Source organism: Prinia subflava, chromosome 3 (genome assembly GCF_021018805.1).
Source record: "Prinia subflava isolate CZ2003 ecotype Zambia chromosome 3, Cam_Psub_1.2, whole genome shotgun sequence".
NCBI lineage: Eukaryota > Metazoa > Chordata > Aves > Passeriformes > Cisticolidae > Prinia > Prinia subflava.
The window spans coordinates 11714874-11735902 of NC_086249.1; the positions used below are offsets into that span (position 1 = coordinate 11714874).

The window sequence follows — 21029 nt, forward strand, 5'->3', positions numbered from 1 at the left end:
GAAAATTAAATATTCTGTTTATCTTTTCTAACTACCATGCAGAAAAAAATCCCACCAAATTATTAACTTGGCAAATGCATTTATTCTAACAGGAAAGCTTGGTTCTTAGTTCTCAGTGTTCTGTTCCCCTGTCCCACGCCAAGGATTTAATAATTTTATTGTTATGGTATTTTGTAGCAGAAAATGTCAAGCAACATTCAAAATAGATTATTTTAACCTCAACATTATCTTACTGGCCTTCTACAAAACTGTGTTATCATACATGGATTTGTGGTGTCATTTTTAATTTAAAGAGCAATTATGAAATGAAATTCAACATTTGGGGAAAATCAGCAAACTAATTCTATGTGAAACATTAATTTATTTTTATTCTTTTCCTCTCTAAATGTAAAGTGCATTCACATGGTAGACTATCTCTTCCAGTGCAAAGGCTGAAGATTGGTCATGATACCTAGCTGCAGTTCTTAATTTTATTCTCTTTTATAAAACTGTGAACCCATTTTATTCATGGCAAAGCCTGGTTATAAATGACTTCCACTAATGATGTCTTAAACTACATTCTTAAGCTTTTTTTTTTTTTTTTTTTTAATTCCTAGAAGAGGAGAAAAGCCATCCCAACAAGAAAGAGCTTACAATTTAATCTAACATTCTTTCACTACACACACATGCTCTGGGACAAAAATAGAATAAGGCAATTCAGAATTGTCCTCAGAATGACACTTGGAGAAGCTCAGGGATCTGAAGAGGGTGGAAAAAAATTGCTGTATCCCACATCAGAGCAAGTGATGTCAAGGCTCCTTCACAATGTAGATAATGTTTCTTATGCAGCATACAGGTTCCCTGGCTCAGTAGAAAATGAGAACACAGATTTTAGCCTGGAGAGTGTGGCTGGATTGTTTCCTAAGAAGTCTCATGAGTATCTATATAAGAAAACAATGGATTCAATAAATTGGATCCAAAATCAGACACCCTCTCATATCATTATTGTTTCCCTCTACAGCCAGTGGTGACACACAGGTAGTCACAAGCAATAACTCAGCCCACATCCATGTGGGCTGCAAGGGTGCCCTGACTCAGATGGCCCCTTTTAACATAAACTGGAACAAATTCAGGCCCTCATAACTCCCTAATTTATTTCCTTGAGCTTTACAGGGTTGAGCTTTTGTCTCCTGAGTCTGGTTAGCTTTCAGGCACCATGCCCAGAGTTAAAGCTCCAGGCACAATTCTCCTTCCTCTTCTGAGGTCCAAGATGCTCTCACCCAGCTGCTGAAGCTTGTGGCTCATGATTCAAGCTTTTCAGCAAACTCACTCCAGAGTTCCTTCCAAGAGAATGTTCCTTCCAAGGGTGCTGAAGACTTCACAAAGGCTTTCAAATTTCCTCATCTCTTAGAGCATCATGTTCCAAAGATGCCATGGAAATATATCACATGTTCCTACAGCCTTGCTTGCCTTGGGAAATGTTAATGAATCCCTAACATTTCCACTCTCTGCACTAGTGCTACAAGCTTTCTGCATAATTTGGATCAGTTGCTAGAATAGGTTAGAAAAAGTACTTTTCTTGTATCACCTTTAGCTCTCTTATCAGCTTCACAATGAAATAGGTCTCACATTTAAAACCTAAAAACTTCTATGCTACAAAAACAAACAAAATAAGTGGTTCCAGTAGTACATCCTCACACTGACCAAGTACCAAGGGCTTTTTTCCTACATTTTAATTTTCCTGGAAAGAAAACAGGAGCATGCAGAATACAGCACAGCCATATAACACTTTGTCTTGACCCTTCATTTGGATAATTATAGGACAAGTAGGTGCAAGATACACAACAGCACAGCCACTGTTTAGTCTAGAGGCAGCCCCATTGTCAGAAGAGAATTAACAGACTCTGAAGATGGGATTTATCTGACCAAAGGTAAACACATAGTCTTTAGTTTAGTTGAGGGAGAAAACAGACAACTAGAGAGGGCAACCCCCATCAGTGCACCTAGAATGCCTCAACTCTACCCTGAATTGCCTCACTTTATTGGGTTATAAATTATGTTGAGCCTCGGGGATCAGCTCAGATAAAAGTATCTACACCATTATGTATACATGTCTGTGATGCTGGTTGGACAGATGAGGATCATCAAGTGTCAGCACAGAGATGGAAAGTCTGCATATTTGGTGGGTCCAAAGAATTTATTGCTACTCTGCACTGTGCTACAAAAGACAATGAGATTTCTTGGTTAAGATGTTGCTCAAAAATGCTGTTTTTTTCCCCTAATATTTGGGTAGTTTTCAAGTTTGTAGATAAAAGTTACAGTGCTGTTAGGCCACTGCTTTTGAGCAGTTACATTCAATTCTGCATACAGAAGTAATGAAGCTTAATTATTGGCAAAGCCCTATCATTTTTTCTCCTAAAATCCGCAAAAAAAATTATAAATATACAAAACTATAAAACAAGAGAGTTTTCTATTGTATTATTTTAACATTGCCACAGCACACTGTACTCTCAAAGTATGTGAACTTCATCGTTTTCCCCATGTACAATATTATTTCTTCCCTTGCACATAAATGCAAAGTGAGGGGAACTACCACCCATAATATCAAGAGTTTCCACCAATACTGCACAGATAAACTGAGACATGGAAAGTCTCATTTTTAAAGAATATTTCACACCATAACAAGCTTATTTTGTGGTGAAAAATTTGGTTATATGTAATTCTAATGGCAAATGCTCAGACCTGATGGGAAATGTGTTCATGGGAATCAAATTAGATAAACCATGGAATGAGATGTGGACTGTTAATGTCTGTGAGCTGGCAATTTGAGGTCTTTTGTGCAGCAGCACTTGGGAAACCTGTGGCAGATGCATGGGTGGGCTCCAGCCTTCTGTGGCTGCACAGGACACAAGACAGGCATGGTAAAATCAGAAGTTCATTTTTATATCCCCCAGACTGCAGTTCAGGAGCATTGTGTACTCAAAGATGGGGAGGATATTGAAGAAAAAGATACTATTCCATAAGCCATAAGTTCAAAAAAAGCACAGCCTTCTCTCCTGTTACAATTTCCCACCATGATATTCCCAGCTCTTTATGAAAAACCGTCTAAAATCCTTTCAGTGGTGCCTCATTTCTGCTGCACTCTGTCTAGACCCTTCTCTACACAGCCTAATTCTCATGTGGATATCTCATCCCTTCAAATTCCTCTTTTCCTGTTACATCCAAAAAAATTACTGAGCCGATTCCAAGACTAGTGGAGGAAGGAGAATTAAGGAAAATGAGAGAAGAGTGGCAAAACTTATTAGCCTGCAGATGTACACTACTATCAGATAAGCTAAATTACACACAAAATATCCAAGTGCACAGTAACATGTCTGCAGCAGGAGTTTTGGTGGCATGGACACAGAGCTGATGGCATGAAATCCCAGCTCATGTCATACTAAACAGGATAATGACATGAAGTAAAGAGGCTTTGAGCACAGATGTACTCAACTGACACAGCATATTCTATTTTCCTAATCCTTTAATACAACCATCCTCTGACTTTTCCACCTTGATTCCAACAGGTTGGCTCTTCCATTCAGCACCTCCCTCCTGGAAATTTATTTGGCATCACCTTAAGAATACAAAAGATGGGGTAATCTTCCCGATCACTTTAGCAAAGTCCAATTCCTGGGAGCAATGATCATAGGATGGACAAGATTTTCTCTTTTTAATCTATGAATACAAACCCTTTTTTCAAATTCCACCAATATATCAAATACGACATCAGCTGCTGAACGTCAGAATTCCTAGACATATGGAATACATTTAAAGTAAATTTTCTAAGAACTGACAAGAAGATGTGAAGCAAGCCCTGTGGCCAGTTTTAAGTTCTTGCTCCAAAGTGTTAAGAATTTATTAGTAAGGGTAAAAGAGTCCTTTTATCTGAGCTTTTCTTAGAAAAGAAATAAACAAACCAACTAAAAGCCACACAAAACCCAACAACCCTGAGCCACTTCTGGTTCACCTGGGAACATGGAAAACGTCAATCTAAATGTTTAAACTAGTCAAATGATAGGTCCTAATAAGTGGAGCTATCAATATGGTGCAGTTCATTACTTTATCACTAATGAAGACTGAAGTAAATCAGTCACTTCATTCACTTTCGAAGTGATGGAGAACTTTGCTGTATGTTTGGAACTAAACAGGGAAAAAAAAGATATTTGCACTTGATAAAAATATCATGCTGCTCCTGCATATTTTAGTGACATAAACAGACAAAAAATAAAAATTTCTGTTGATAAATGTGAGACAAAGCAAACATAAGGAAATAGACACAAGCCAGAAATGCAGAATTCTGCAGTGAAAATGCAGCAAACCATTCTTTTACAACTGGGAAATGAAACAGGATGTACCTCTATGAGGCTGAATGGAGATATTAACACAGGAGGCAAGACAAAGGCTTCAACTGGAGATGACTCAAACCCTTTAATTCCCCACTTTGGCAGGTCAATTAATTTATAAGTTTTAATGATGACTGTCAGTGTCTTATGGCCCTTCAGAGGAATTTTTTTACTCTGTTAGTATAGTATTAAAATATTGCTTATGCTTAGTTACTTCCATGAATGTTTATGTCACCAACTGTCAGAATAAGGATTTTACACAACTGGCCAGAATGCAGCAGCTTCACTCTAGGCCTTCCTTCAAATTCAGAAAACATGCGATAAATGTGCTTTTATGAATTCCAAACATATTATTACTGTGGCCATATACATCATACATTCTTTTAGTCTTTTTTTATTTTTTTTAAAGAGGATAGACTAGCTGGTTTATATCTAGTTGTGCCAGTCCTTCTGAGTTAACCCCAAAGACTGCTCTGCAAGTGCTGATCAGGGGGTTTCAGTTATTTCTTGCAAGGTGACTACAACACAGACTGATTGGGATTTCTGCTCTAATAGAAAGGTTAAATATTTTGAACTACAGCTCAAAGTCAGACTTGACACTGACTGAATACCTTCATAAGCTACTACTGACCTCAGACCATCCTTTTTCTCACTGTACTTTCTTTGAAATACTAGAGGATGCAGACTTCCCTGCTAAAGCTCACACAACTTAAAACGTTTTAAAACCCCTCTGCACAGCCTGTCAAAAGCCATGGGAGACAAAATCCCTTAATAATAGAACATGAGAGGGAAAAAAATAATGAATGAGAAGCCAATTTCATTTACAGACTATGTTATAACTTCTAAAATGTCTACAATAGGACAAAACACCAGAGCCCTGCAAGAATAGCAGCACTATGAAATAAAGACAGCAGACAGTGAAAGAACAGAGACTGCAATGTATAGTCAAGGTGCCAGGCTAGCTTTAAATAAGCTCACTCGGGTCCCAGAAGTAATCTAGCCATGACAGCAGGGAGCTCAATTTGGGAAAGCTGTCTGAATGCTGGAAAGAGCTGAACCTAAGTTAACATTTTGACCTCTCCATGTAGCAAGCACTTTCAAGGACAGAGAAATTTCATTGGAAAAAAAAAATGCTTTAAAGGGATGGAAAATAAACCAGGTAGGCAGTAACCATTGTTCTCTTCCCAGCTGTAAGTTTCATGCATTTTATTTCAATTTCAGGATTGTCTGTATATCTTGAAATTTTAAATTAAATTCAAGCAGCAGTTGTGACCAGTATATCAGATTGCCGTGATTAACTTATGAGACCAATCCAAATGACCTTCATCACCCACATCCTAAAACAAAATTATTGCCTAAGAAGCTTTTACTACTGCAACAGCTCCAACTTAAAACCAGAAGCCCTCCATGAGTGTTATTTCAGAAACAGGCCCCCAAAGAGCTGAGATTTAAAAACAGATGTCACCTTTCTTGTGCAAGGTGGCTGAAGTGAACATGACACCTGAAGGAAAGCAAATCACAGCTATTCCAGACTGTAAATTGTAAACAAATCTAAAAAATTGCTTAGGCTATTCAAAAGGCTAATTTAAAATTGTAACATGTTTAAACTCCAATTCTGAATCAGCACAGTGCTCACTCCTGATTTCAGAGGCAGACAAAATCCAGTGAGTCTGCTCCCATTCATGAGCAAAGATGTACTTAAGAGAAGACAAAAAGAGATGATGGAAACTGATGAACAGAGGAGGTCATGGGCACCACATCCTTCAGGAGCATGGTGCTTCTTTACGTGTTACAGGTCAAACAAGCAAAGAGGTCTAAGTGTGCTTCAAATTTCAGAAGTTAACCTGGCCCAGCCATTTTAAGTAACATACCCTCAAGGAAAACACACATACTAAGTATCTTCAAAAAGCACAAGTGATCAGCTCTGTGCTAGGTCAGTGCCATGACCTTTAATGAGTCTTAGTGAATATAACAAAGCATGTTTTCTGAACTGGTATTACACCTGAACAGATCATTTAAATTTTCATCTCTATTCTTTAGTGCCAGATGGATGTAAGGAGAACTGGAAATTGTTTAATCTTACTGTGAGTACTGCATATGAATGCAATCCTGAAGGGCATAGCTGATCCATTTGCAAAGACAGAGAGAAAGGAAGAAAAAAAAACCCACAAGCATCCTTTTGTTGCTTACCATAAACTAGCTTTTTATTTTCATATTTTCATATATTTAAAGTGTGACCTTGGCAGTCGCCTGTGTGTCAAAGTGAAGTAGCTTTAAAACCTCAGTCGTTTATGATCTAATTTAAAAACCAAGTTGTACACAACATCATTAAATTTCACCTTTAGGGTAATACTGGGGAGAGAATTAAAAAAAAAATAATTAAAAAACCAAAACCAAACACAAAGGAAAAACACACCCAGAATGTAATTAAAGCAATGTCTAAACATGGGAACTTAACAACAAATAGCTAACCAGATGTGCTTCCCAGCACTTTTAAGGGTTCTTTTATCTTTGTGGTAGCCTGTAACAATGCCTTGAGCAAAATACATTTGTAAAGGATGGTGTTCCTTTGTTTTCATGCAGCAGAGGAAAGGGGACTGACTGGTTTAGTAGTAGCTATTACACAGAATACATATAATAACAATGTTCTAATACATAGAATATTTGACATTTTATTTTAAACATTTGTGTACAATAATTAATGTAGGAAAAACGTTTAATGTGTATTAAAGATAGAAACTCACTGAAACTCGCGGCACCTACAGCCCTACACTGGTAAATTAATCAAATGGAAAGTATTGACTCCTCTTAATATGGACCACATACAAGTTTTCTTCTGGGTCAAAAATAATATGTGGCAAATATAAAACCTTTACTTTTAGAGAAAAGTAAAGGACTTTCAAGAACACTTACAAAATGCATTAAAAATGGTTGGAATAAAGAAGATGCAGCCATAGTTAGTTGCACAATGCTGTACTGATAATACCATCACAGTATAAATGCCTGGAATAAAGTTATTTTCAATCTAACTCAACAGTTAAGGTTGAGAAATAAGCTTAAAATAAGACTTGCTTCTTTCACCAATATCACTTTGATTTAAAATTCAGATTAGCCAAAAGGGAGTAATTTCCTCTTTCATTTATGCAAAAATAAGGTGGCAGACTGACAAAATGATTTTTTTTTCTGCATATGCAGATACAGGTGCATATAAATCACCCTTTGTCAGGGCAGGAATGCTGCAAATATGTTCGACATTTATTAAAATATCTAATAAAGCATCTCTAGACACTATTTCACAGCACTGAAAATAAATTAGCCAAGTGCAGATATGTCTACTGTAACCCCTTGAGTAGTCGTAAGTGAAAACACCCTTTAAAAGTGTTACATTCTTTTACTGATATGACTGAAATTAGTTTTATAATTGATGTTAAAGACATGAAATTGCTTTGAAGCATTAGCAGATTGATCATCTAAATAAATATTAGAGTCAAGAGAGACTATGTCATTTTGTGCTCTACTTTTCTAACTGAGAATTATCCTCGGGATAATTGAAAAATTATGTAAAGAAACATTTATTCTTGTTAATTTTAAGATGGGTATTACAACTTACTGGGAAAATTCTATTTATATTATCTCTAAATGTTTCCAATTATGCCAGTGTCTCCATTAATGATATGAAACACAATCTTTACAGAAGAATTTAAGCAAATGTATTTTTCTTAGATTCTAGAATGCAAATGCCTGTACAGTAACCTTGCTATCAAATTGGGATTGTCACAAAGCTGTATAAACTAGAAAAACTTTGCAACCTAAGTTTGTAATGTATATGAATTTAAGTTATAAAGGTATGCAAAACCTGATTATGCTATTCTCATAATTGGTATATTTTTGTCTCCAAGAGGCTAAGAGCTTCAAGTAAAACTACTCATGATACAGAGAACAAGTATTTACCAAAAAATTCATCAATAAAAACTTCAGATTCTGGTCTACATATTTACAAAATCTTTAGCTGTGGCCAACCAATTCCATCTAGAAAAACTGATTACATCCTCATTATACATACTCAAACTTTTTTATATCCCCCCCTTGATTGTGATTGAAATCTTCTTCTTAGAAAACCTTAAATTTTATCTTAGTGGGCAGCCTTCCCAAATCCTGATTTGGGGATCAGTTTTGGTGAATGCTCTGTCAGTACACCCAAAACAAGCAGAATATCAGTATATTTTGAGGAAAATCACAGGATCAGCTTCTCAAGGAATAACTAATTTTAAAAAAGGATGAAATGCCTCTGGAATTACATCCTTGAAAAGTAAGAGAAAAGACAAACAAAGCAAAGTGCTCCTTCTTACACACACAGAAACAGCTCATAAAGGCACCTACCTAAAAGGCACAATGACAGCAGCTGTAGCATCTCACCTCTATCAGTCATAATCTAGAACAGTGCCACTTTCTATTAACCAAGCAATAGAGGATCTAAAATTACTTCCCCTGGTCTAGGCAAGCCACTCCGGTTGCTCCAGTGCATTTTGATGACTTAATTAGGAAGACGGCGCAGCGCATGTGGTTTTCCAGCCAGGTTCATCACAAAGGCCACATCATCAAAGCACAAGAGTTGTGTCTTCTACAGCTAGATTAAAAATAGGGATTTCTTCATTAAGTGTCATGCAGCTGACTGTGCCTCTTGGTTTGTCTCCATCTATTCAGACAATTAAATCAAGCGTCATGCTTTATTTATTTCTTTTTAAAGGCTAATAAAGAAGCTGTGAATTGAAGTACAGCTGGCAATCTTTTTATTTATTAAGACCTCAGTGTACACAGTGACAATCTCTGGAAGGCAAGGCACGTGCTGGATTTTTTTCCCTTTTTAATAGATGTCCTCTTTGCAGGCACAAGATTTCTCCTAACAGGAATTAAAAACCTTTGTCATCCTCTCTAGCAGGGAGAGGAGTCAGAAAAAAATAATCACAGAGTGTCCAAAACAATTAAGACAAAAACTAAATCTACCACCCAACAGGGAAAACCTAAGGTCACAAAAAAAAAGGTCACAAATGTGAAATCTGGGTAAGCAAATCTGAATACTTTGAAGAAGACAGGTAAATGACATAACTGTAAAAAATTAGCTGGCATATAATCAAGTCAGAAAGCATTTAAAACTTGGTCACAATACTTCAAAGAAGACAGGTAAATGACATAACTGTAAAAAATTAGCTGGCATATAATCAAGTCAGAAAGCATTTAAAACTTGGTCACAATACTTCAAATTAATTTTAAAAAATAGCTATTTGCCTTTGCTTCTATCAGCAGGGATGGATGACTAAAAATTACATGATTGTTATGTAGGTGTATTAACTGAAAATATTATACAAGATTTACTACACCCTTTTCATTTCCTGATAACAAGAAATTACTATCTCTTGTGTTATTAGGTAATCTCATTTGTATAGCCATAATGGAAATTATGCATGGTGCTATGATACCATGGAAACGTTATAATATTTCCTTGATAACAAATACATTGTATCACAACATAATGGGATCTAGCATTACTCCATGAATATTAGGACATTTTAAAAATATTCTACAAGGAGGGGTGACATACTGCTCTGTACTTCAAAGAAAGCTGAATGCTCCGTGGGGAGAGATGACTTTCCATTCTTAAGAGTTAATAACTAATAATTGTATGTTGTTATGCATATTTACAAAGGCATATGCACATGCATACAAAAAAAGCAGTGGTATGAGATGATCTCAGGTGGTAGTTCTTTCTTTCTGCAAGAGGTTTAAAGATGGCCAATGCACTTTGCAGGGATAGGAGAGAAGGAACAGGCAGATGTGAACACAAATATGATCTTTACCAGAGCAGAGATTCCAGTTGTTTTTTATTTAGTTTCTCAACTTTGTTTTTGTTTACTCAGCCTAAATGAAACCCTTTCTTTGGAGGGTTTAGCTAAAATGTGAGGGGTGTTTGATTTGGGTCTAAGGTATACTTTTTCAGTTCTGAATTGACCATTTTCTGTCTGTTCCAAGTTAATTGGATGTGCATGATAGAAGCACATCTTTCTACGTGTTCCTTGACCCCAGCAAGGCCTATACTGTCTGTCTACTCTCCCTGAATCTGACCTTGACTTCCACAACCTACAAACTTGGTGGCACTTACAAGTGGAAGCAATACATTAAATCATCACCCCTTGCTGCACATCACTTACAGATGCGTTTGTCACTGTTATATTAAATTAGGATCACAAAAATGCAATTTATGGCCAAGAGTGACATTTCATAAAGCCTGTGAAAACAAAATTACCAGAGAACGTGCACCAAGACAGTGTTTCTTCCCACTCGTCTGTCAACAGAGCAGATCCTCCGTGGTTATGCTCTCTACATAGAAGTCAAGTGATGGAAAGCCAAGAGCATGACAAGATCAGTCTGGGAGCCTGGTTGGTGAGCTGGATTTGAGCTGGCATTGTGTCCTTGACCTAGGGAGGGCTACCCACATGGTGGGATGCTTTAGTGAGAGCACAGTCAGCAGGGCAAGGGGGGTGGACTCCCTCCTGTTGTCATTCATGAATGCACATGGAAGGAAAAGAAAAGAGTCCATGCACTGCAGACTAAATGACTTCCATGTGCCTTCCAGCCTAATGGCTTCCCTGATTCCACGGGTGTTCCTACGTCTGAGCTACTCACTTCCACTCATATCTACATGTAGGTATTGAATAAAGAGTAGATAAGTGTTATCTTCGTTTGGACTCAGATTAAAGGACAGAAATGGAAATTGCATGGAATTCGAGGACTTATTCTTAACAATATGACTCTCTTAAATCGTATCCTTCCTTCTTCAAAGTTAGCATTGCTCTGGAATTTATAGCTCAGATAAAGCTGCACCTTGCAGAGACAAAGTTGTTTGGATTTTTTTGTTTCTGTCTTTATTCTTATTTTCCCTGTGACCTCAATCTCAGGCTTTGGAAGGCTTACTGGCTCATCTCACAATAGTTACCAACATCACTTTACTTTTAGATAGTACAAGTTTATGACAAAAAAGCCACAAAGACCTTTTTTTTAATGAGCTTTGCTGTTGTATCACTTGCTCACAAAAGGTGAAAACTATCCTCAAGTACCTCCCAGTTGAAGGAATTTAAATTCATATCCACCACTCCTCAAGAAGTGCCAAGATCTCCTAACTTTCATAGCTCTATGAGTCTTCACTCTTCCTTCGCATCTTTATGATCAAGGGCTTACATGAAATTTAAGCATCCAATTCTTTTTGACTCTCAGCCAAAAGACAGCCAATAGATAAACTATGGGTTGGTTGAGTTTGACTGAACTTTCCTTTTTATAAATATTCTCAGAAAAATAAACTGTGTAACCACAAAACTAGCTAAACTCTTCATCTGAACTATCCAGTGCCTTGTTCAGTCATTGACAGATTTACTTTGAATATTTGACTGAAAATCAGTCACTTAAAAAGTACAGAAGAAATGCACATTACAAGATCCCGGTTTTCTCTATGAAGCACCAAATTAACATCTTCCAGTGCTAGAAAACTTTTAATCCATATACCTTCACAGGTTGCAGAGAAATTAGAAGAATGTGATTTCTTGTCAAAATGTATCAATCAGACATAAATCCTAAGCATCATATTCTGAGAACAAGTTCAGTAATGTTACAAGTAGGTCAAATCCACAAATATTTTTCTCTAGCCAGAAGACAAAGTTTCAAGTACTAAAAATTTAGCAGTGGTTAAAAAAAAGGGAAAAAAATGTACAAAACAATTTAGTTACTTATGTTACTGAATTATGATTGACTTGACAAAAGCTCTAATGAAAGAGTATTCAGATTCCGAAACAATTACCTCTTTTCACTGCCTGTAAGATCTACAGTAAGCTATCTGAATTTATGGGAATTTCATTATGAAAAAACTGTCTCCTGTTGAAAACAGACAAACAAGGTAGGATGGTGAATTTATTTCCTGTAGTGTTTCAGGAATAAGCCAGGAAGTATCTTGGAAAAGGAAATTTAAAATATTACTTTCTGCCCCAGGAAAACTCAAATCCTGAACTGATCCTCTTCAGTAAGCTTCTCTGACTGCCAGAGTTGTTTATTTTATGTTTTTTTACACTTATTCCCATGAATAATTTCTCAAATTTGTATTTCATGATGTATGTTTTATATATATTATGCTATGTTATATATCTGCATCTCATAAAAGAAACCTATTTTCTGGAGAAACAACATACAGTAATTGTAAACCACAGAGGTCTAGAAACTCCTGTCTAAAATTTCTCAGAAATCTGGGTTCAAAAGAGGTATTTTCCTTATCTTGCTCTCCCTAAGACCTACCGAGAATTCTGTTGCAAAAATCTATTATAATTTATCAGGAGCATTCAATTTTTTCCTTTGTTTTCAGCATTGCTGACAAATTTGTCATGTTTTTACAAGGCTTTCTTCGTGCTGGTATCTCTGTGAAGCTCAGGGGTTGATGACACACGACACAAGTGACACCTGCTCCAGTTCAGATGGAGAAACCTTCCACAACCCTCACTGTGAAACAACCAGGTTCCAAACCCAGCCAAATTCAGCAGGAATGCTCCTGTTTTCTTTATTAACAGTCCAAAAATTTGTAACCTTGCAGCTACTGATGTTGAAAATCGTAATAATAAAATCAGTTTAAATGATTAACATCTTTTGCTGTATGTCAGATGTATAGTTTTGGTTTTCTTGTTTTTGGGGTTTTTTTTGACAATCTACTAACTGCTAACTTTAAAACACTTTAAAGACTTAACTGAAAACACAGCTCAACATATGCATCTAAATATAATAGGGCATTAGTTAATGCCATGTTTTCTTAGATCAGTGTACTTTAAAATCAGCTATCAAGTTTTTCAGCTTTTAAATAGGCAGAGCAACAGACAAGAAAAAAAAAAAAAAAACAACCAAAAAACACAACAAACCACACATCTTTCCCAGACAGTGTTCAATCCCTGATTAAATAAAGATGTGCCAAGGCAGAGATACTTTATGCCTCAGGAGACAGCCATAGTGGAATTGTGAGTGTATTTTATATGTGAATTAGAGGTAAGATGTAATGACATGAGATGAAAGGCTCAGCCATGATTTTAATAAAGGGGGGAGACAGTGCTTCCCTGTGGACCCCATATGCAAAGCAGTGAGACTCAACAAGAATATGTGAAAAGACTGAGCAAAAACTACAACAAATGCTTCCAAGGCATAAGACCTCTGCTAAAATTCATCACATTTTACTGAAGCTGAGTATTCCAGATCTCAGGGAGAGCTCTAACACATGTCTGATAACTTTAATTTCATATGACAAACTATATCATCAGTAAGGCTGGAAAAATTTCAATTTTTAGGTAAGACAGAATTAGAGAATTTGAAACTGTAAGATTTCATTTTTTAAAGGTTTCTAATAGTAGGGTCTAAAACTAATTCAATTTGTTATTTTAAAAGCATGTTTTTAATTGTAATAAAATATCACAATGTAGTAGTGCTATATGACAGACATTTCAGCTGCTTAGTGCCTTTAGCAATCCTCAAGAAAAGCTATTACCTATTGCTCTATTGATTTTTTTTTATGGCTACAGCAGAATTTTGAAGAACCATTATTTCATTTTCCCTCATTAAATTAAGGAAAAAGTTTGAGATTTTTCACAGTTCTCTCTCTTTCTCTACACTGAAAAAAAAATTAAAAGAGACATGCCTTTGTAAGGAATAGACATGAAAAGAGCAAAATGAATGGGATGAACTCCTTAAAGGAAAAAAAAAATAATCCTGCTTTATTTGATCTTTTGTGATAATCACACTCCTGGCACCCTGCCAGCAAGGCTCAGCATGCTGATGTCTGGCCAAGTACAGTAATCTCTTGGTTCAAGTCTGAGGGCTGTGATGAAAATTACAAAGCAGGAACAAAAATCAAAATGCCACCTGTGATTTTATTCTGAAACCAATTTCATGGGAAAAGTAATACAGTGAAAACAGTTATTTTAGTAAAGACTACAAAACTATGACTAAATTGAAACAATGCAAGTGGAAGGAGGTAGCTGTCATGCAAATACATTTAGATCTGCAGGCATTCCTTTTAAAATGAGCAGTAGATGTCTTTGTGACAGGTAAATTGCTTTGAGATTATGTTTGAAGTCCGAGGTCAAACTTTTAAAATGATAATTTTAACTTACACCTTCCTTTATTCTGGAGTCATTCTGCATTTGAAACCAACAAAACCATGAAAAAAAACCCCAAAGCATTTCCTTATTTTATTTTCTGTGAACCACCATTCAATACAGGGAAACAAATCCTTGAGGAAACCATTTTCCCTTCTCTTTTGTTGTCTATATTTGAGCTAGTTGCCCAGAGATATGTGGAAGAAAATTATATAGTCACAAAATTCTGCATTCACAATGTATTTAAATCAGAAATTCAGCCAGTAAAGTCTTCTAAATTATTATTCAGATTTAAAGCAGATAAAGCAACCAGTAAAAACCAGCATGTCACTTTATTTTCCTGTATAGTTATTGTCTTTTCCTGAAAGGTTGTACATCATTAGCAATGTTTGTTTAGATTTTTCTTTATAAACATTGAAAAATTATTCAGATTTACTTGGAAGATGATTTTAGAGATTTATTCTTAAACAAAAACCCAATACAACAAAACGCTTTGTTTCCTTTGTATTGCTAGAACAAAAATCCACAATTTGCTGAAGTGATTCATGTTCTCTATTTTACCACTTCCTTCTTTATGAAGTTGGACAGTATCTTGCCATTTTTATACTCACTACTCCTCTCTGCACTGGTAAGAATTACCATATGCAAGCACCAGGACAATCCCTGATCTCTGGGCCTCACTGAAACACTGCATTTCAGCATTCCCCAGTTGCTGTTTTGCTCTTTCTTCAGGAAGTTTCTCTATAGATTTCCAATTCTCTTTGATATTCAAGTCCGTTTCTGCACTCTCCATCTTCCCCCCACCAGCCGTGCTACTCAAAGGAATGCTTTAATAGCCACCTTCACCTTGTCATGCTTCTATTTTCATGCCACTCCTTTTCTGTATTTTCCCTTGAATTAAAAAAACAAACAAAAAACCAAAAAAAACCCTAATCATTTCAGCACAGACAATACAATTAAATTACCAAATTCTGTGTTTTATGCATGCAGATATGCTCACAACTTTCTCACCACTCCACACATACACACGTTTTAACACCGCGAGTGAACTTCAGGTTTATTTGTGCACACACTCACATGGACAGCAAAAAAACCATGGACACTTTGTTTAAATCAAAGGTACCTACCTGGAATGAGCTGACTCAGTGACTGATGGCATCTGGACAGGCTGAACACAGCTACTACAGCCAGAAAAGGATAATGTTTCCATTTCATGATGTGTCCCTCCTTGCATTACACCAGCTCGGCAGCTCTAACGTCAATGTCACCTGCAATACACCATGGAAATAAGAACAGAAGAATTAATGGTAAATTGAGGTACTTCCAAATATTTTTGTCCAGAGCAATTCTATGAAGATTGCTGGTTTCAGTACAGCTTTAGCTAGTAAAACAGTGTTAAATTATCTAACAATTAGGCAGTTAAAAACCACAACCAGAATATTGGTTATCCTTGCAGAGCAAACAAGCCCAAACCAGATGTTTTAAAGGGAGACATGAGGATCCCCATAGTTCACATACGTGTTTTAAAGGGCTGCATGTTGTTTGGTTAAGTTGTTAAAGAAATTGCTCACTTCAGCAAGATAATTAAGTACATATTTAACCCATCTCAGTGCAAGAAAATACTTAAACCTTTACATAAGTTGAAAATACGTTTAGGCTATTCAACTTACTATGAAAGCAGGGTTAAAATGGCACTTTGGTCTTCTTATGAAATTACATTTTGCTGAAGGAGGATTAGGGATAATTTTACCTAGTAATAACTTGAATAGTTAAGACAATTTTCTGGTGAGTTTATAAGTTTTTAAGGGCAGAAAAATTTCATCTGATTGACAGGAAAATGGAATCTTATGGAAGAAGACAATATTTTAAATTCAAAAAATATTTTTAACCAAAACATCAATTTTAGACTCATCTTGTTGACCACGACATTTGTAGATTGAAAAGCATTCACAGCTCCACCAGTGCTTAAAATTCATCTCTGCTCAAGCTACTCATTTGTTTACTCTTCACCTACGTTAGTGCTCTACAGACTCGTCCAGAAACCATGGAACTGTTTGGGTTGGAAGGGACCCCCCAAGATCACCCAGTCTAATCCCCTGCCAAGGGAGGGTTGCCTGGAGCAGGTTATGGGAATGAATCCAGGTGGGTTTGGAATGTCCCCAGAGAGGGAGAACCCACAGCCTCCCTGGGCCTCAGACCTTGTTTTCAGCCTGTTCCAAACGTCTTTCCTCTAAAATACGTATGGTGTTTTGCAGATGATTTCAGTAGATTCCTGAAAGCAGTAAGATGTTTTTTAGATAATTAAATACACTTAATCTGAAATGTGATTTATTGTTTTGTTTTGGGTGGTTTATTTTGCGGGAAGTTCTTAGAGTGTTTTGTTTCTCTCTCAATACAAACCCAAGTGCACTGCACAGTATCTGGGATTCATGTCAAGACCTTGATGGTGAGACATTGTTTTAAGTGCCTGTCAAGTTATGAGATGTGTAAAATTGTCTGATCCTAACCAACAGTTACAGACCACCAAGCAACTGTAAATCTGATGCACGTTGACACACTGCAATCTACTCCAGCAGTAAATAATTATATTAGACCTTGATAACTTTAAAACTACACTTCTGACTTATTTCACTCTCCTTGTCCTACTTGTAGTTAATGTATCCTCAGAGATGATGATGATGAATCCTTTATTATTTAAACAGCAGCAGACATAATTGTAAGACTGAAGAAAACTACGCCAGTCACTTGTTCAGTCTGGTGGGACAGAGGAGTTTCATCTGTAAACCTAATACATATTTAATGCCTACAGATTGAAGAGTTGCACGACTACTGGGAGCCTTCAGTGCCACCTGACACACTTGGATGTTCAAAAAAGCATAAATAAGTTTCATATAAACAGATGTAATCTCCAACACATTTTAAATTTTCTTTTTGTGTTGTACCTGTGCCTCTACTCTTAACAACTAGAAATAATAATAATAATCATCAGTTTCCTATTACAATTACCTGTATCCTACAAAATATTATACTTTTTAATTTTTTCTCATTTCAACCATTTTCTCACACTGCACACAAAAACTCCAGGTTCCTTCCATTCTCATTCTTTTAATTTCCCCCATCACTCATATGGCTGCTCTTCTGTTGCAAACAGCTTGACAGCTCTTAATGGCAGAGTTAACAGCAATTAATGGCCAAGGGGTTACATGCTGCTCTAAATGTTATTCATGGTATGACTCTAAGACTGAAATGAGCATTTGCAGGCTCAGACCTTTAGAATATCCATCTCTTTCTCTGTACAGTAATAAAGGTTTACTCTAAAACAATTTACTACTGTGGTTTCAGACTCCAATTGTTTCTTCACCTTTACTTTCTGAACACAAGACCGAATGTTGCGTCTAACACAAAGCTGAGGAGGCAGCCCTTTGATTATTCTTCAAACAAAACCAGAAAAATAATGCTTTCCCTTCAAGATTTACTTTGTCATTGTAATGTGAGGTAAAGGAACACAGAGGTGAAGGAGGAGGAGAGAGAAGAGGTGCTTCAGGTGCCTGAGCAGATTCCCCTGCGTGCCATGGAGAGGACAGTGCAGGTATCCATACTGCAGCCCATGGAGGGCACCAGGTGAATGTTCCCTGGAGAAAGCTGCAGTCCAGGCAGGAGCAGACTTATCCTGAATGATTACAACACATGGAAACTAACTACTCTGGAGCAGAGGGACAGTACGAGGAGGAAGAAGGAGAGGCATTGAAAAGCTCTTATGGGCACAATCTCTAATTCCCCATCCCCCTGCACCACCTCCAGGGAAAGGTGGAGTTGCAAAGGCAGAAGAGTCGAGGATGAAGAGATGGAATTGAACCTAGAAAAATCATGAATGGCAAGAGAGGGAGAGTTTTAAATTTTGTCTTTTTTCTCACCACCTAACACTATTTTAATCAAAAATAAATTTTGATCTTTTGCCAAGGTCAACTGACCCCACCTATAAAGTTGCAGGGAAGAGATGAATCCCAGGAACACACTTGATGGCACTCACCTTCTTTGTGAAGGTATCATGGTATGCATGAATCCAACATTTTGTCTTTCCATATCTGTCTCTTGCAGATATGGTAGACTGTGACTTTGTTATTCTCTGTATGTTACAGAGCTCCACAGGAAGCTGTGACCATGAGGGCTTGGCAGTTAAGTTAAAAGCTTTTTCATCCTCTTATTCTGCTTGCAAGCTTATGTTTGAAATATAATATTTCATTCGGAAACCTGAAATTATCTCAGTGCCATAAAAAATATTCTTACAGAAAATTCCAGTGAAGACAGCTTTCATGAAGTCAAATAATTTTAATGTGAAAACAAAGTTATTTAGTCTACAGTTTAAAAACATATCCTGTAGGTATTCCTTTAAAACAATCCTAAATAGGAGGCTAATTCTTTTTCTTTGGGGTACAAAGCTTCTGAAAGAGTAGCCCTGATCACAGGAAAGATAAAGTAGAAAGAGTTGTCATCAGAATGGTTTTCAGATAGAAGCTGAGTCCAGCAAAAGAGAAACAAGATCTTTCTTTTCATCATCTACTGCTCAATTCTTGCACTACACAATAATGGGAAGAAACACCCAGAAATGTACTGCAGCCAAAGGGACTCAGATGCAATTCTCTGCCATTAGTTTTTCAGTGTCTGACCCACAAAACTAATACTAGATAATGACTGGCAGTAATTAGATGTTGCCAGTGACAGAAGAAGGATGCACTCACCACAGACACTTCAGCTGGCCTGAGACCTCACCTCACTCTGTATTAAATGGCCACAGACCTTCACCAGAACGTGCAAGAAAAGATTCAGATCCACTGCCTTGTCCAGAGTGCACAATGAAGATAAACACTGGCTCCTCTATGACATTATAATCATTAAAGAATCAATGGCAAATTAAACTGCACAAGCCCAGAGGGGAAAGAAGTAGCATGGTAAATGCAGAGAAAAGGTCCAATCAATTATTTTCTTCCACTTCCAAAGTCTAGTGCTATTTATCACTACAGCCAGTGCAGAGGCAAAGACACAGACAAGATCAAACCAATGCTGGTTTTATGTTCATGTCTTTAAGGGTTTGGTTTTTGGTTTCTTTACAAAAATTTGATAACTATTGATGCTTCTCTATGCAACCAGCTTCCTAACACTAGATTTTGATGGGGTTTTGAGTAGAAAGAATGGACACAGAAGTCTGGTAATTAAGATTCTAACTTGTAAAAGAACCTTCCCTTTATAAAACATATCCACCTTGGTAACTATTATGCTAAAGAATATTACTTATCTACAGATTGAAAGAATTTTGACTTGCTGTGTACCCATCCATTTAGGAGTAGATTAGCAAAATTTCACCAAAAGGAGAAAGAAAAATAGAAAATATTCCTTTTGAAGCAAGGTTAACTGTTTTTGGAAGTGGAATTTTTTAAAGCTTGTCATGCATTGTTAGGCCTGCTGGCAGGGGATGGTCCTTCCCATACTTTCAATCCCCATGCCTATTAGTCTGACACCCAGTTTATTTGGTCATCTCTGTTTCGACTGACTCTACTTCTGAACTTACTGCTCCTATGCCTTACCATCACTATGGTTATAGATCACAGAAATTAAGAACTTCCCTTACCATTTTAAACATCTGTCTATGTTCAAGTAAATTTATTTAAAGTTCCAGAAGGAAGTTCTGCCCTATATTGTCTCAGGTGTGTCCATCTAGGAGCAAAAATGACAGGGAGTTGATGAACTAGGGGGAAAAGTCTGGTTAGCTCCTTTTTGGCTGTAAAATACTCTAAACTCTACCAAGATCAAAGCAGCTCAAAAACATAAATCTATATAAACCAGAGTAGTTATCAGTATAACACAACTGTGGATGTGGACTGTCATCCTTTCAGTGACAGTTTCAGTAGACATTCATGAGGCTCACCTTATTTAATCTTTTAGTATTCCCAGGTATTTGCCTGTTTAGAACCAATTGCTAACAATTGGTTTTAATAGTTATGATGCAAGATTTGCACTTTACTTATTTTAAACTGTGGTTTGCTTGCTTTTTTAATGCAATGAGAAGCCCAAGAGTAAAATATTTATTGTTATTAATAATAGCAATGTATTGAATGTGCTCATTTTACATTTCTAATCTGGCAAACTAATATGTAAAACAGTCTTACCCAGATTCTGACTTGATTTCTGTATATATTTTTACTGCCTAAGCAGTACCACAGGAATAGTTCATCTACTGTAATTAAAATTAAAAACAAGCTGTGTACATGCTCATCCCCTAGTACTTTAGCTCAGTCTGAGGCATCAGCCATACGACAAAAAATCAGTTTTTCTGCCACCAGTCTAGGTCTCAAACAATTTCTCTACCAGAAGCTCTGCTAATCTCTAATATTTCCTTCATGCCTGACCATACAAACTGAGGTTAATCTTGATTAAAGAAGACCTTGAACAAAGCTCTCCTCAGAGAGGAGTACGTCAATGAGACAGTGAGCAACAG

The 21029-nt window shown here is 36.7% G+C and overlaps 1 protein-coding gene across 1 annotated transcript in view; it reads right to left on the minus strand.

Moving 5' to 3' along the window:
- Positions 1-21029, minus strand: part of ROBO1 (roundabout guidance receptor 1) — a 684115-nt gene that overhangs the window by 578669 nt on the left and 84417 nt on the right. Inside the window, exon 2 of the mRNA XM_063393929.1 lies at positions 15664-15804. Within this exon, the coding sequence (XP_063249999.1) occupies positions 15664-15751 (88 nt within the window). The 5' untranslated portion in view covers positions 15752-15804. The remainder of the gene's footprint in view (positions 1-15663; positions 15805-21029) is intronic.